Below are 17788 nucleotides of genomic sequence, written 5' to 3'. Positions count from 1 at the left end.
GCACAGACACAAACAAATACAGTTGAATTTTTGCTGTGGGCCTTGGCCTGAAATCTGAGTGATAAATGTGTTTGGTCACAACGCACTGGTTATGCTTTATACATGAGTATTGGAGGTTTTTCTTTCAGATGGCGTGTAATAAAAAGAGAGCAGAAAAAGAAAGAGATGAGATGGTGCTAGAGTCTGTCAATAATGCAAGTTACAGTCAACAGGACACTTTAAAGGGATTGTTCACCTAAAATGAATACTGTGTTTTCATTTCCTCGCCCTCGTGTTATTCTAAGCCTGTTTGCCTGACTTTCTTCTGTACGGTGTCCCACACATAGACACGGGTAGATGTGGGGGGGGTCACAAATATTGCAAAAGGGTTAGGGTTAGGAACTGCGTAAAGACTTCTGTACATCATTTTCCTGCCCAGATTTTGCTATTTAATTTCCTTGTCGCTAATAGGAAGAAACAAACGTTCACACAAAGAACAATCTACAGAAGAATGGAAAAGGTAATGGTGATTTTCTGCCAGAACACTTCCATTAAGTTTACAGACATTACAAATTCACTGCAACGTATACGTATAACGTATAACGTATAATACCATGTAAAATTACTATTTTTCTTAGTGCATGGCCTCAGTTTTGGTGACAGTTCTGTTGAACCATTGATCTGAACGCATGTAATCACAATAAAATGTGAGTGTGATGTTGGCCTTTTAGTTTATATATTTGTTTCGATGTCAGCGGAAATTGTTCCACAAAAGTCAGCATGTATTGCAGCACACTGTCCCTCTGCAATGTGACGTATTTCTGGGTGAATCATGATATAAAAAAGACAAATAAGGAACTGATTAGGGGACAAATGTGGTGTTACAGACTAAACTAAAGCCAGTTCCACTCCAGGTTTGAGAATACCTCACAATACCTCATCGATTTAAAAGTTGAGAAGCACAGACAAGCAAAATATGCTAAATAATAGAACACAGAAGACCAGAACTAACTCTTGTATAAAAAATTGTTGTTGTGTGGCACTTATTTTATCAGCATGCAGTGACCATTTTGTGAACCTGCCAAAGAACATTCAATCCCATTCGGAAAATCACATGTCCGAGCTGAATATAACAGCACTGGATCCGTTGCATATTTTCAGTAATTGCTTTGGCTGAGGCGGTGCTCATTGAACGCTACTGTCCACGGCTTAGAACGGTTTCATTTTTGCCAGGTGCTGCTACAAAGCCAACACCTGTGGAGTTGTGTAAGGCTCTCTTGTGCGACTGTGGTAAATGCCTTCGCTGCCAAAAACCGAGCAGGAATGCAAGAGATGTGCCTCATTAGCTTTTTCTTCAGCTGCATCTTTTTTTCGGTCTTTCTACGTATGTGCTTAAGACAGAAAGAGAGAGCTTGTGTGTTAGGCCGAGCCCTCCAGGAGGAGGCGTTCACGCAGTCCAAGCTCATGGGCGCGTGCTCGTGTTTTCATATTAGCGAGTGTGTGTCCGCCATGTGCCTGTCTGTGTGCGACTGCAGCCCCGCAGTACCTTCTAGAGGGACCCAGCGGCAGCACAAAGAGACCCTTGTCTTGAGGTGTCACAGAACAGTATGTATCAGACACCATATTATGTGTCCCCTAAGCATAGAGGAAGTCTAGCGAGGGGTGAGGCCTTGCCAGGGAGCCACCAAAGAGGCTTTTGACAGTGGCCAAAACAGATGGCTGGGAATGGGGAAACAAGGTCAAAGAACACCGAACACACTCTCTCCGCTCTTTCTCCTCACTACATTCGATACGATTGAGCATCATCTGATGTTTGCCTCTCGTTTTAATTAAAATGGATGCTTTGGAATAGGAGCTTCGTTGTTTTCCCCCCGAAGGTGCTTAAGGGGGGAAGTAAAGATAAAAGAGCGGCTTTGTGTCTGGCTGCTGAATGAAAGGAACCACTGTGTTGACTGTTCCAAACAAGACCAATCAAAGATAACCTGTGTTCGAATGATAAGAGCTACACCGCTGGTTCAATGACATGTATCTACATGGAGGCTTGATAACTTGTGGTAACACGACCTTTGGGGTGGTCCCATCGGTGTGATTATGGTCACCACAATGAGTGCAGGACCCTCGTGTTTTCCAGCTCTATCTGCTGTAATCAAACGCTCTCCCGGTCCTTTGCTGGGTGATTTGTCGATCACAATAATGGAAACTCGTTAGAATGGTTAATTTAGCGTGCTTCATTTAGTGCACTTCTTTCCACGCTGTACATTAAACACAGCAAGAGCCTTTGCCAAACGAGATAGAGTAATTACTGATGGCAAAACGAATGCCGTCTGTGATTATACATCGTTTATCCTTGTACACATCAAATTTGTGTCAAATCAGTGAGCCCGATTGTGTTTTTAAATCAAAATATCTAGTTTCTGAAGCAAGATTTTGTAGGTCAACCTCAAGAGTGATTCTGACAGTAAGATGTATTATACATTAAACATGTACAGCTGCAGAACAAGGGTGCCTGCTGGGACGCGGAGGGGCTGTAAGACTATCCCGTTGTCCTCTTACCGTGGAGGGCATGGCACAGGGCTCGCCTTTTTCTCTGACTGACATGAAAGTCTCAGGCAAGTTCAGCCATGTTGCCTTGATGTTGTCACTGAGCTGTAATGTTAGGGTCAGCTCTTTGTGGGAGTTGGGTTCAGGCTCCGGCCCTTCCTCTTGCAGCTGTGCGGAGGGTTGTTGTCCGGAGATGGTATGCTCTCAAGCTTGTCTATTGACGTATTAGGAGCTAGGCCAGCTGGACAGACAAAGCACAGTAAATAAGACTGGCCTAGAGCCCAATGCCCTACGGTTGTGACAAAGGAAATCTGTGTTTCAAAAATGATGCTTATTCATTTTCATTAATGCATAGAATTATCAATATAGATTTCCTATTGAGGTTATTAGCTCCACTGTGGGGGTGAAACAAACTGTTCTGCATAGATTTAGCAAATCACCAAACAAACAAGTCTTCAGGCTATCTATCTATCTAATTTGTGTATTTTTTATATGAATATTTTTCAGTACATCGTGTTGAACCATAATTAAAATGAGAAATGTTGTTTTGCTAAATGTATAGATTTACTTTATTTCAATTCATAACAAATGGTTTTAGGGTTTTAGTTAACTCTTTACTTAACTCTCATTCAATGACTTGAAAACACCTCTTTTGAGATGAGCATGTTTTTAATCTCTGTGCTAAAATTAATTTAGGGTTTTTTTTGCCTAGGGGTACCACAATGATTTTCAAGAAAAGTGTTAATGAAAGCTTGCATGTACCATCCATCAAATTAGCTAATGTCAATTCCAATGTCAAAGTTTATGCCTCCCAGAATTACTTTGTGGTTTGTAGGGGCACTTAGAGGTTATAATAGTGACTGGCCATTGACCTATATTCAGATGTGCCAGAGGGGCCCAAGCTGAGACCCTGACATATCTGAATGCATGCTCTCCATGACCAATCAATAAGCCATTATCACTGCACTCTAAGACAATACACACTCTGTGTATCCTTTAGGCTTATGGGACACCAGCATTAGGACTCCAGCATCATCCTCATTCAATTTGGTCAACTTGGATATCTTCCTCACCTAAAATACATTTTTGGCCTTTTGGATAATAATTCTATAATCTGGTTCCCAAGCGGTTTCACACTAAAGTAAGAACCAGGTCAGTGTTATAACCGAAAGAAATCCAAAATCCCTCTAATCCTACAGCTGGCAAAGTACTTCTTACACCTCGTCTGATTTTTGACTGAGCACTTAAGCAGTGCGAAAAAAGGAACCGGGTTAAGGGCGATAACCCTTAAACCTTTACACGCTGCTATCCCATTAAACTGCTGTTCCCATACCCTAATCAACTTACAAACAGCCTGCTTTGTCTTCTACCACAAAAACAACTAAACAGTATTATTATTTGAAACAAGGAATCCCTGCGAGCTGTTTAGCACAGCATAACCCAATTTTGTGTATTTATATAAAAATGGGCTGATGTTTGGTCTCCTACATTCTCTTAGAATTGATTTTGTATTGTATTGACAGAGTGGAGCTGGTCTTGGATTTCTAACACTGCTGCTCCCCTGCTGGACGGCCGTAGCGCTGCTTTCTCTACAGCGAGAGGGAGCTTGTGGCCCTATAAATACCACTTGCTCTGTAGCTGTCCAGCACAGGAAGTAGGTCTGTATTAATGTCTTGTAAAGTCTTGCGGTCTTAGTATGTTATTGCTATAAAGCAGCTGATGATATCATCCTATAATTGTCTCACGTTTCTTTGTCTGATTCTCGTTATGATTTTTCCTATAAACTGCTGCTTAATTACACCCTTATGACTGTTTATGTCATCAATAACCTGCACAAAGTAGTCTTATTATATTTTCCATGATACGTTGCTTACGCTGTATCTCTGTAGAAATAACTGTAACAAGCAATTTTTTTTTATCGTGCCCTTTTTGTTTCATTTTTGCTAGCTTTCAAACTTTGACTTATTTATTTATTTGTTTGTTTGTGATTGACTGCTGCAGTTTAGTTTTAGATGTACAGATTTAGGTTTGTATTTACATCTGCATCCTAAAGTATATATCTTGAACTGAATGTTTTTTTGAAAAAAAAATTGTGCATTCTTTAAATTTAATGAAGAGAAGTTGAAAAGGTTTTGAATTTCATTTAAAAAAATATAAAAAAAAAACTAGAATTGTAAAAAAAAAAAAAAAAAAAAATCTTTTTTTATTTATTTTAGATATATTTGGAGTCATGAAAGTATTTTTTTTCTCTGTTTATTTCATTTATTGTAGTTAAGTTTGTTGTTACATGTTTATTAACTGCTACAGGTTTCCATATAGCCCAGATTTTCAGTGATCTACTACTGTACTGTATATGTACACACACATAGTAGCATTTAACTATGTATATGTATGTATGTATGTACGTACGACTCCTTGATGATATATCAGTGTATGAGATGTTGTTATAATAGTGTTTTGTCCTGATAGCTAGCTGAGTCTGTTGTATTCTCAGATATGAAGGTAACAAAAAACACCTCAGGATCACTGCATCTACTTTCTCCCTGCTGAAAGTGAGAGCTCTGCTGTCAATCTGCGGCTGTGGTGTCTGTTTTGGGGGCGGGGTTTGTGCGTCTGTGTGGGCGGGGTTTCCGCTAAACTCCGGGTTAGGTTGATTCGCTATCGATCATCGGGGAAAGACGGGGCTAGATTTCCTTGTGGCGGAGAAATCTGATGTGCAGGCAACATGAATCGGGCGATCGCGGGGCGCAGATTAATTTTAGCACGTTAACAGAATTCTTTCGGACCGATTGTCTTCACCGAATGCAAATTAAACAGCACTTTTCCACAGTGCTCCGGGAAGAAGTGCTTTGGATCGGACTTGCCAAAAGAACTACTTTTGTTTCTCTTATGGACGCTTTGCGTTACCTAAAAGTAGCCGCGTCTTAAGAGAGTTACGCACCCCTGCCTTGCGTTGCGTCCGGAGAAGCGAGGCCCGATCTCTTGACCCGTGGAGTACTCTCGAGTCTCTCTGGATGGATGGATGGGTATGGGGAGAGCAGGATCTTACTACCCCGGGGCTGAGCGCCTCATCTCTCCGCTACTACATCTACTAGTGCTGTGCACCCTCTCCTCTCTCACCCACATAGGTAAACACCGTCTTAACACTTTGTGCATGATTCGTTGCACGTAACATATATTAAAGCGCCTTTAAAAAGTAGATTTGCTCGTTAATTCTCGCTTAATAAATATAGAACTGGATTTACGTGCTGCGTTGTGATAGTTCTGGTTAATACAAAAAAAGTGTATTCTACTTCTTTATTGGACAGTTTTTGCAGTCCGCGTCCTTCATCCGTGCCTTCGTCTCGCGCAGTTATTGTAGCTTTATTTCCAATAAATGTAGCGCATTGATCCACTCGTCCCTCTCGCGCTTGACTGGATTGGTTGCTTTTCAGAGGAAATTAAATATTTATGAGCGATCATAACGTTAATTAATTTCGATTCACGGGTGATTGTTTGATTCGCTTTTATTTGCTTTTGTTTTGTTTGTTTTTTTGTGTGTGATTGCAGACAGCATACAGTCAGTCGCGATGAGGTGGTGATTAATATTTGTTCATATCCATCTAGCTTTTTATTATACATTATATTACGGGTTTGCGGCATCGATAAGCGTTTTAAAAGCAGACCAGTTACAGTAAGCGAAAATATTTGTTTGTTTATGTGTTTACGCATTTCTTTAGTAATTCCAGTTGTTTTGGTGCCGTTGACCGGTTCGGACGGTCGTAAATGATTTTGTTGGGTTTGGGTTGGTCTCTGAGCGCCATACTACACAGTTTTCACTTGGCACCTTGTCAAGTGCTCCACTTTGGGTGTCCTGGCCGTAGACTGTGTTAATGCCATTGTGAATTAAGAGGATATGGAATGCTGCTGGGTGTCCATTGAGCAGTCACACCTTCATAATTAATTTAACATGGACCCCGGGCAGTCAGGCGTTACTCACTTTGCTATTCTTCAATGAGGGGAAAAAATGATTTGGCTAAACCTAAATATATATTTTTTATTTCTTAACATCATTTCAGTAGATATTATGAATACGTTCCTTCCAAATAATTATTAGTTTTACGTATCGAGCATGAAATTAACACGGTGTGATCTTTCACAGATCTTTCACTGTCCCTTTCGTGCTCTTGACAGGCTTTGGTTTTTCCACAGCTGTACATGTTTGCTTTCTTTTCAGTGGCAATATATTAAAGTTACAATATAATATATAGAGATCTGTGATATATTTTGAATGTTTTATTTGGGAAGGGAATAAAGAATGTGGGACTTAAGAGAACGTGCATACGAAGCAGTCTCTCTTTTTTAGCATCTGCATGCTTGCTGTTCTTTGATTTCATCTTTGGCTATTAAATCTGGCTGTATCGCCTCTCAATTGGTTTAGTCCCAAATATACATCTACCCCTTGGTGGTATTTGATTGGATTATAATCTTGGCAGAAGCGAGAGACAGTTGCAGCTGTTCAGATTCTTTTTTTCTTCTTTTTTTCGTTGTCTCTCTCTCTCTCTGTCTTCTCTCGTGTCTGAAATAGTGCTTTATTGTTTAATGATTGTAAGGTTTTACAGACTACCTGTAAAAACGCGCCTTTTAAAACTTTTAAATAGACACTTTTGTGGCTTACGGAGTTAAATCTTACTAAAACTACTGCACAGTGATTTCTTGTTTTATTTGTGTTATGCTGTAGCAAGGTTACGAAAAGCTTGAAGTCGCAAATAAGAACAAAAACGAAAGGCTGACAAATCAGCACGTTAAACCGGATTCCAAAGTTCAGTGCAACACAGTGTATGTGCTCTAAATGTAAGGCTGGAGATGTCATTTGGTCTTGTAAACCCGCCGCTTTCTCCAGATCTTCACGTTGACTCCTGGAGAAGGCGTGGGTCTGTTGACCTCTCTGCCCTGGCCAAATTCCACATCTTGAAATTTCACTCCGCACACACTCTTTGGGCCCCTCTACAGCTGAGAATGGCTGCTCAAACGGCTGGCCACCCTGAGAAAATATTTCCAACGACTTAATAGCAACAAGGGTGTTCACTGTGCTCAAAACGAGACGGATCACCCCAGCAGCAGGATCACAGAAACGAACTGAACCTGTGAAACAAACAAAGTGTTTTCTCCGTACCGTGCCTTTGTGCTCTTTAGAGGAATTAGATGCACTCTAAAAGTTATGTCAATAGTTTAATATTTTATTTATATAATGTTTAGTTCTTAATATTATAGATTTATTAAGTATTAAAATATATAGGGGGTACTTTAGGATTGATTCGCCTTACATTAAACCCGCTTAAATATGATTCAAATGATCCCTCTTTTAGCTTTCTGGCGTTTCGGTGTTTAGGTTAAACATTTGTCAGGATACTGAGACATTCTGACACAAAGTGTGATTTTTTTTTTTTTCTTTTCTTTTTTTTCTCCTCCTCATCTGCCAGCACTAGCTTAGGTTCTGCTGCCCCCAACTGGGGGTCCCCTAAGACGTTCCTCGCAAGTGTTTTGCACAGAAGACGTAGTCAGAAGGATATAAGGAAAATCAATCTATTCTCCTCTTCTGAGGGTATGACTTGGAATTCAATTGCACCAGGCTATAAGGGGATTGTCAGGTGACTAGCTAATTGCGTTTCAACAACTGACCTGCAAAAACATCCGGGATTGCTTTGAATTGGACGGGTGGCAGATTTGTCACTTAAAAGTGCACACACGTGTAGAGTTTCCAACCTATTCTCCACAAGAAATAGCACAGATTTACCTTCCCAACACCTCACGCCACGCTGCTGAGAGAAACAATGGAGGCACATGCGTTTGATGGCTGACGGGTCACATATGGGCTCCATGAAAAGCCTCTCTGTTTCTCTGTGATATGTAGGACATACCTACCTAATGCTGTTACGTCCGCAGCACGGCCTTCGTGATTTCATACCCTTGCCTAATTACCAGGGTCACGATTCTTCATTTTTGAGCAAGCGGCTGTTTGTCGGCCCTTAGATATTAGTTGGTGCACATCTGCTTTGAGCGGACTATAAATGGGAATGTGCCGGAGATGGCTTTGTCTTGCATGCCTTGCCAAGTATTTGAGTTTTTTTTTTTTTGTTCTGGTACAGATGTCACTGGAGCCTTGCCTGATAAAACACAGCGGGAGGTGGATGGGAGCGGGGACTGCCTTTTTCCTCTCCCTTGCAGCCAATGTCTTTCTAGCACAACATCAACATGGCTTCAGCCAGGCTACCGTATTGTCTTACAGCGTGTTACTGAAACCCAATCTAGGCCGTGCTTTGTCATGCCTCCTTCTCCTCCAACGCCGACTGCAGCGCAACGCGGATCGGCCGATCCGCTACAGCACTCCGCGTCATCTGATAATCAAATCAGATGCATTTGAATCCACTGCGGTCGGAGTTATTGGCGTGGCAGGCAGAAATGGGTGGCCCTGACTGTGTAAGATAGAGTCATCACAAGCGTGTTAATGGAGAGGCTGAAGCTGATATCGGATTAGGACGGCCTCTCTCTGAGCTAATGCAATTGGGCTGCACTCAAAAGTGAGGCATTAAGACTCTAAGTGATGCAGTGTGGAGGCTGATGTCCTTCTCTGGGAGATGTTGTTCTGCTTGTGCCGTGTCGTTGGTGGCTAACTGGGGGCAGCGCACGGCGTGACGACAAGATCTCGAGTGTATTTTCTCCAACGAGTGGGAATGACACCATAAAAGTGTTATTGGGTCGACTCCAAGTGAAGTAGTATTCAAAGAAAACACTTTTAATTGCTACACTAGTATGACCACACCCTAATGACGCTCTGAGGTAAATAGTTGCATGTAGTTTGCATGCCGAGACTCTTTTGTGCTTACAAGCACATGTGCTGCTGGCTTTTTTGCGGCCAGAAAAGCCTCCTGTGCTCTTTTTCTCATTTGAAGTGCCGTTTTATTTGATTTTATTGCGGCCATAAGCATTCTCCTTTGTAGATAACAGGAGGTTTCACACCCTTGTTGAGCCGACTGTTAATGTTTCGAGACCATAATGTAAAACACACATGGAGTCACACCGTGAGGAAACGCACAGTCCACTAGCACACCTTATTATGGTTAAGCAGTTTAAACTGGTTTATGACACGAGTAACAACAATGGATGTTAGAGTATTTGTGCTCTTTTGTTCATAGTTTAGCTATGTGTTCAACTGGTTAAGTCAGTATTCTTTCAAATGCCTAGTTTAAAATGTATGCCAGATGTTGTCTTTGAATTTCTTTTGTTTCATATAGTTTTGAAACACTTTTGTGCCACTTTCAATATTTTAAACGTCTGCAAAAGTGTGAATACATGAGTGTACACAATTATATATATATATATATATATATATATATATATATATATATATATATATAATTTCATAAACTAATTGTAAAAAATCCTAGTAACTTTATTTTACGGTTACACATATTAGTTGCTTTCTAGCATGCATACTACTAGAATATTAGCATTTATTAGTGCTAATTAAACACATATTAATGCCTTATTCTACACGATATTCTAAATCTCTATTCCTACCCAATACCTAAAATTAACACCTATCTTATTAACTATTGATAAGCAGCAAATTAAGAATTTATTGAGGAAAAGTTGTAGTTAATAGTTAACAAGTGTTACCCATTCTAAAGTGTTACCAAAATCATATACTTTCATAATATGTAAATATACTTGAAAAAAGTCTAATTGTCTGATATTTTAGGAGGCTAATTGACCTTGAGACCGTCATGCATCTTTTCTATGATATCATTTCCTTTTTTATGCGTGTACCACACAAGTTTTATAGGCTTTGATAAGCAGTTATTTCAAGTATAAATATTATTATGTCGAAACCGCTCCAGTGTCCTTCATTGTTTTTAAAAGAAATAACTATAAAATTGCATATCAAACCATTAAATGTGTTTTTTTTAAGAATTACATAACCTTGTTTTTTTTTCTTTTTGTTATGGTGTGAGGACAGTTGTACCGTGATGACTTTTTGGGAAAAATATTCAAATGAAATTAAGAGCATGCTCAACGTTGAAGAGGTGTATTCAAGTTGTATTCATTGTATGAATGATTAGCATGATTAACGAAAATGTTTGGAGTTGGTTTTCTAAAATGAAGATTCTTTGTGTTGTTTCTCAGGTGAGAGCCAGGTCCAGACTCCGCAGTGCCGTATCCAGAAGTGCACCACTGACTTTGTCTCTCTCACTTCCCATCTTAACCCTTCACTGGATGGCTTTGATACTGAGTTCTGCAAAGCGCTGCGAGCCTATTCCGCCTGCACCCAGCGCACATCCAAGAGCTGCAGGGGAAACCTGGTCTTCCACTCCGCCATGCTGGGCATCAGTGACCTCATGAGCCAGAGGAACTGCTCCAAAGACGGGCCCACGTCGTCTACCCATCCCGTCATCCCCATTGAGCCATGCAACTATCACAGCCGCCATCACCAAGCATCACGGCCCGGAGCAGGGACCGGGGCTCCAGAGCACCCACGACCAACCTATCTGTTCTGTGGCCTGTTTGGGGACCCTCATCTTAGGACTTTCAAAGACCATTTTCAGACCTGTAAGGTTGAAGGGGCATGGCCCCTCATTGATAACAATTACCTGTCAGTGCAGGTCACAAATGTTCCAGTGGTGTACGGATCCAGTGCCACAGCAACCAATAAGGTGAGTTGTTATCTTATTCATTCTATATTTATTTAGTCTTTTTTGATTTGGAGAATTATTTGTTCATTTGCAAAAGTTAGCGTCTCAGATATGCAGCATACGTTTCTAATGTTAACTAAAACTTACTTTCATAGTATCATTTTTCAAAATGATTTTTTTATGAAGTTTTGGAACTACATGTGTTTTATGGTAAAATGCGGCCATAAAACACAAAATGTTTTCCCTTAAACTATTGAGCACTTTGACACACTGTTGATATTGTTAACTGAAACTATTACAATTGTTTTTTAGAAAACTCAAACTAAACCAAAAATAACTTTGCCTTGACGACTAACTGATCATATATATATATATATATATATATATATATATATATATATATATATATATATATATATATATATAAAACATTTCTAAAGTTAATTAAAATAAAATAAAACAAATGAAAAAAAAACTAATGAAATTAACAAAAGTGAAACACAAAGTGAAAACTTCAAATATAAAAATAAAAGATATTAATATAGCAATAAATGCTAAAATAGTATATGAATAATACTAAAATAACACTGGTTCGTAAATGTTTTCTTTACAGAATTTATTAATTAGGTTAATTTGATAATTTCTTGTACATTGCTAATTAGGATTAATTCAAAATGTTATTTCTTACAAATTGAAATGTTAAAAATGTATTCATATTTGTAGAAATCAGCATTAATCAAGCCAAACATATTTCACAGCTTAAAACGTTTCAGCCAAATTTGATCCTAAACATATGAAATTTCTTTTTTACTTCTAATAAAACCTGAAAAATGTTTGCCTGTTGTGCAATGTTGCATTGTTTTTTAATCTTTGTTTGAAGTATATGATGTCTCTATATATAAGACTATATGGATAAGATTATCAGACAGAGCTGCAGAAAGCAGATAAGGCTTATAACGTTCAACTTTGACCAAGTATTCACAGGTGCAAGTTAAACAAAGCGAACCGCTCTAGTCTTATGACTAACACTTGTGACCAACGTGTCTGTGAAATTCTAATATCATTAATGACCGAATGAAGCCTGCGCTGTGGCATGACCCATAATAAGGTCACTTTGAAAGAAGCCTCTGTCCTCGTTTCTCCAAGTGTGGGGCTTATAGTCAAACACTCAGAACAAACACGCTTACACACACCCTTTTCAAATATGCTGATGCAGAATATTGACTGCCGGCGATCATGTTTACAGATTTTTATAACCTGAAGTAGCTGGGAGCTTGTGAATATCACAGCCCGAGCAGACGGCGCTCGTCAGATACTTGCTTTTTGTTCTCAAGTTTAAGCAGTTGAGCTCATCTACGGACAGACGTGGCTTCGAACGCTACGTTTGGCCGCCGATGCTAATTACCTCTCGTTTGACCCCTTGACCTTGAAGGTGGGGAGCCATTATTAAACATTTGCAAGTAATTATTAGCACGCACTGCTTAACTGAGGCCTTTTCAGCTGCTTCACCTTATGGCCAACTGGTCATCATTTTTCATCCTTGTCCTGTGTACAAAGCTGCTATTCATCCGCCGCTAATGTAACGCCACACTTCTTGTTAGCCAGCGCTTTTGCTTCCCACAAGTCTTAGAGTTTCACAGTATAAGGACTGTATACTGGCTACGTTTTATGGTCAACACTTACAGGGCGAAATAGTTTGCGGATCTGTACATACGCGTAATAATCTAAACAACTGCCGTATACTGATCTTCTTGTTTTACCACGGTAAAGTAATTCTCATTTTCAGTCTTGGGGCATAAAACCGCTTTTGTTTATTAATGCTCTTCTTATTTTCACTCTGGTTCACTTTATTTTGGTGGTCCCTTTGTTGACTTTAAGTAACGTTGCACCTACGTATCTACTAACTCTCATTAGAGTATAGGGGTTAGATTAAGTTGACATAAGTTCATTACAGTCAGTTGGGAAATCTTCACAGCAGATATTAATCAGACAGCCTATTAATACTCCATTGAGAGTTGGTAGATACGTAGGTGCAACGTTGCTAATTGTGAGCAGAATGCCCAATAGGGACCATCAAAATAAAGCGTTACCACATTCTCCTATCCCAGTCTAATGCGCGCAGAGTAAAAAGGCCATTTGTGGGTCGATTGCTCCAAAAACTAACAGTGTGGTGCTACCAAAACATTCCTCTGTTTGTTGACCGGACCAACAGAGCAACATTGACTCAACCAGTGGTATGTGTTTGTGGCGAGACTATCTATTTGTCCAGATATGGAGAATGTTCAGGAAACCGGTTTGAAAACTATTACTATTATTTTGATCATTCCCATTTGTTATTACAGAGGCGCAGATATACCCGATACAATAAAATATAAGCAATAAAAAAAGAACTAATAACTCTTACATTGAATTAGTTTTTTATTTTGGGGGGGTAAGGGTTTTTTTTTGCAGATAATTTGTTATTCTTCCTAAAAAATCTTCTTCGTAAAGTTTTGGAGCCGCATGTGTTTTATGTTAAAATGTGCAGTTTTTTCTTTGAGCTGTCGAGAACTTCGACACACTGTTGATATTGTTAACTGAAACTATTCAAAATAGTTTTTCGTTACCTTGAATAAAGCTGAAATAAAAACTAAACTTTGAAAACTGAACCGAAAATTAGAAATGACGCCTTGATGACTAACTGGTATGAAATAAATGGAACTAAAAACAAAACAAAACACACACACACACACACACACAAAAGTGAAAACTGTACCACAAGTATAAAAATAAAAGATGAAATATTAATAAACACTAAAACAGTGTATGAATAATACTATTATTAATATAAAATTCAATAGAATTTAAAATTAGATATATAATTTATTATTCTAGGTTAATTTGATCGTTTCTTTTTTAATTTGCATTAATTCTAAATCTTATTATAAAATGTTATAAGTCAAACAGATCCTGAAAATATATTATTCATTGTTATTTTACAGTTTAAAACACTGAAGGATAAAACAAAATTTTATCCTTTTTTTTCTGATAAAAACAAAGAAATGTTTGCATGTTGTTTGATGTTGCATTGTTATTTTTGTAGAGTATGATGTCTCTACATATAATATTATAATAACTAGAATGTGTATTAATAACAGTATTATTAAAGGAATAGTTCACCCAAAAATTTCAATTTTGTCATAATTTGCTCAACACCAAGTAGTTCTATACCTGTATGAATTTCTTTGTTCTGCTGAACACAAAGGATGATATTTTGAACACATAAGTTACAAACTTTTTTCTAAATATCTTCCTTTGTATTCAACAGAACAAAGAAATTCAGGTTTATAATTGCTCGAGGGTGAGTAAATAATGACAGAATTTCGGGGTGAACTATTCCTTTAATCATAGCAATAATGCATGTTTTTATTGTTGTAATCTTTTGATAATTTGAGTGAAAAAAAGTCCATATTGCTACCTGTCATAAAAAGCAAATCGGCTATTCTCAGCTTTTGGTGCAGAATATTTGCTCTTCACTGTCAAAGCTGCAATAAGTAGAAGTGACACCACATCTTTTCTTCTGAACTTTAATATATATGAGTGAAACAGAATAATCTGTATCTAATTGTGACAGTTTGACTTAAAAAGTACAAGGTAAAGAAGAAAAATGGAAACATGCAAGAAAGAATAATCTCACTAAGATCAATAACATGAATATTTGTGGTGAATATCTATTTCATGTCAACGTTTAGTTTTTAACTATTCCGTCTTTGCTTATTTTAAGATCACGATAATCTTCAAACCATATCAAGAATGCACGGACCAGAAGGTCTACCAGGCCGTAACAGACGACCTTCCGGCCGCTTTTGTGGACGGCACCGTCAGCGGAGGCGATAGCGAGACTCGCAGCATCTGGATACTGGAGAAGGCGCCGGCTAGACACGTAGAGATCCACGCCGCGTACATCGGGGTCACCATCATCGTACGCCAGCAGGGCCGGTACCTGACGCTAGCCGTGCGAATGCCAGAAGAGCTCGCCATGGCCTTCGACGAAACGCAGGACCTGCAGCTTTGCATGAACGGCTGTCCCACGTCAGAACGGATCGACCAAGAGGGACACCTTCAGCTGCCCATGCTGGGCCTCCAGCAAGCCAGCTTTCAGCAGCAGGCGAGGGTCGAAGCCCAGAGAGGCCTCTTCTCCCTCGAAAGCGCCTCCAGGAAGTGCAGGGAGCAACTGGAGATTAAGGACATCTATTTCCACTCCTGCGTGTTTGACCTGCTCACCACAGGAGATGCCAACTTCACCACTGCCGCCTACAATGCCCTGAAGGACATGGAGACTCTGCACCCCAAGAGGGAGCACTGGCGTATTTTTCCTAACTCAGCCAATGAGCTGAGGCCGTTTTCATCGCTCATCGGTGCACTGCTGACCGGCTTCCTCATCACTGTGCTTTTATAATGCGCACAGTGTTTTGATAACTGTTTCGAAGAAGAAAAGCAGACTGTAAAAAGTCGGTACTCTGAGGTACTTTGTATATACAATGTCCGTGCGGAGAGTGAATGTTAGAATGCGAACCTTCGTTAGATTGTACATTTTGTGAAAATCACGTTTTCAAGAGAGCTGAATATTGTAGATTTTTGTGAGTGTGAATTTTTTTGAGATTTTTTGGGGGGGGGTTTGTCCTCAGGAGAGGAAATCTTAACGGAAGCACTTTATTTTTATTTTCCTTTTCTTTTCTTTTTTTTGGTTTTTGCGACTAGAAAACAGTGTTCCTCGGAACCGGCGCTCAAGAATCTAACACTCAGCGCTTTTTCTTTGATACATTTCCGTAGGTCTCTATACGAATGGTACTTACCTCACCATCTTGCTCCGTAGAACCGTGTAAAACATGTTTCGAGATGCGGCTGGCGTAGCGATTGTGTGCTAGAGGTTTAAAGAAGGATCGTGTTGACTAGACTTTCACTTTATCTGTGTTTTTAGTTCTGGTACTCAGTTGTTGAGTCACGTTGATCAGCAAAAACAAAGTGAAGAATTCAGGTGAACGCAGCAAACGTTGGTTGAAGTGCACTTAATTCAGTAATTCAAATGGGAATGTTTCTGTCGTCGAGCATTTGGAGATGTCGGGTGTTGGAATTTCGGCCTATTTTATAATTGACAATCAGAATTTTTGGTTTGGTACTAAGTCTGCCTAATGTACGAACACGAAACATCAATCCTGAAGAGCGCGTTTTAGAGACGCCAAAATATTTATGCTGAAACTTCCATCTAATTCCGCAGTCAGTGAGCGAACTGGAAGATGGACGTCGCGTAAGTGCTAAAGTGGGCCATGTCTCATTTCTAATCGGACTTGTAGCATCTACTGGAATGGCTTCTCGCAAGATTGCATTTATTTGCTTTGTCCCTTTGCCAAACAAATATCGACTATCCGTTCGAAGTGTTAAGTTCCCTCAAGCCCCGTTTTTTTATCCTTGACCAAAGATGTGACGTGAGCAACACACATATCAGATCTTTTTTCCAGATGTACAGTGGGGCTTCCCTATACGTTTTATTTAGCCAAAAATGAGGATGGTGCGGCGTTTTCGTGTTTCGCGAGCCAGTGCCATAAATCGACTCAAAATCCGAAATATGTTCAGTGGAATTGTTTTTTTGGCCCAGCAAGCGTTTTAACAGTTTTTCCGTCAGCCAGAAGTGCAACTTGAGCCGTGGTTCTTTTGCTGACTGCACATCAGCAGCGATTTCATTCAGAGGGCTTTCAAAGCAAGTGAAGGATATTCAGAAACACTTAAGTCTCTATTTGCTTTGAGTGTGGCATTGGGCCTGATGGACGCACGATTCATTCGACGAAATCGAATTGTAGACCTTCTGGGCCTTACTGCTCCGGAAGCCACGTTCCCAAAACCAAGACTTGCTACTGTAGAGACATCATTGTTTAACTACTGCCAGTGCTGAAGAGCTGCTACAATACTGTGATAAGTGTAATCGATTGTATTTGGAACACTGGGAGTTTCGCGGGCAGTGATTGGCCGGATCCGAAACAGGATCATTTGATTGGACGATTGACCTAAATCAGTGTACAGCGGGATTTTTTTTTTTTTGTCCTCTTAAAAACCAGAACAAGGCATCAGAGTGCAATTTAACTAACTGCAATGGAAAGCCTTCATCCTGTGTTTTTGCATTTCGCATTTGATCTTGTGATCTCTTACTTTTGTTGTGAACATTGTTTTTGTGAAGAGTGACTGCTCAATGTTTATACTTAAATTATTTATGAAATATAGTGTCTTGTTAGAGAAGTTAAGCTCCATACTCTTGCTGTTGAAAAACGTTTGAGATGTGATTGTACTGCCACCTAGTGGGTCACCATTGTTACATCAGTGTTTTAGTATTGTACGGATGCTGTTAAAAAAAGACAAAAAAGGAAAAAATGTGTTATTTAAAACAATAAATGAAAAATACGTAAATGCACTGGCTTTATTTATTCATTACACATTTCATATGCGATGCAATGATTAATCGCCGTATACATTCATTGGCATGCGTGTTTACTTTAAGTAATTCAGCATAAGAAGCAAAAACACAAGCCAAAGTAACACAGTAAAAGTAACACTAACAGACCAAA

The 17788-nt window shown here is 39.4% G+C and overlaps 1 protein-coding gene across 1 annotated transcript; it reads left to right on the top strand.

The window, feature by feature from the left end:
- The first annotated feature begins 5179 nt into the window (after nt 1-5179).
- On the top strand, nt 5180-17630 carry rgmb (repulsive guidance molecule BMP co-receptor b). Its single transcript, XM_043239241.1, has 3 exons — nt 5180-5648; nt 10687-11213; nt 14956-17630. The coding sequence occupies exons 1-3, from the start codon at nt 5543-5545 to the stop codon at nt 15628-15630; spliced, it is 1308 nt and encodes a 435-aa protein (XP_043095176.1). The 5' UTR covers nt 5180-5542; the 3' UTR covers nt 15631-17630.
- The last annotated feature ends 158 nt before the right edge of the window (nt 17631-17788 follow it).

The sequence above is a fragment of the Puntigrus tetrazona genome, chromosome 5 (genome assembly GCF_018831695.1).
Source record: "Puntigrus tetrazona isolate hp1 chromosome 5, ASM1883169v1, whole genome shotgun sequence".
NCBI classification, from domain to species: domain Eukaryota; kingdom Metazoa; phylum Chordata; class Actinopteri; order Cypriniformes; family Cyprinidae; genus Puntigrus; species Puntigrus tetrazona.
This window is presented reverse-complemented; position numbering and strand designations above follow the sequence as displayed.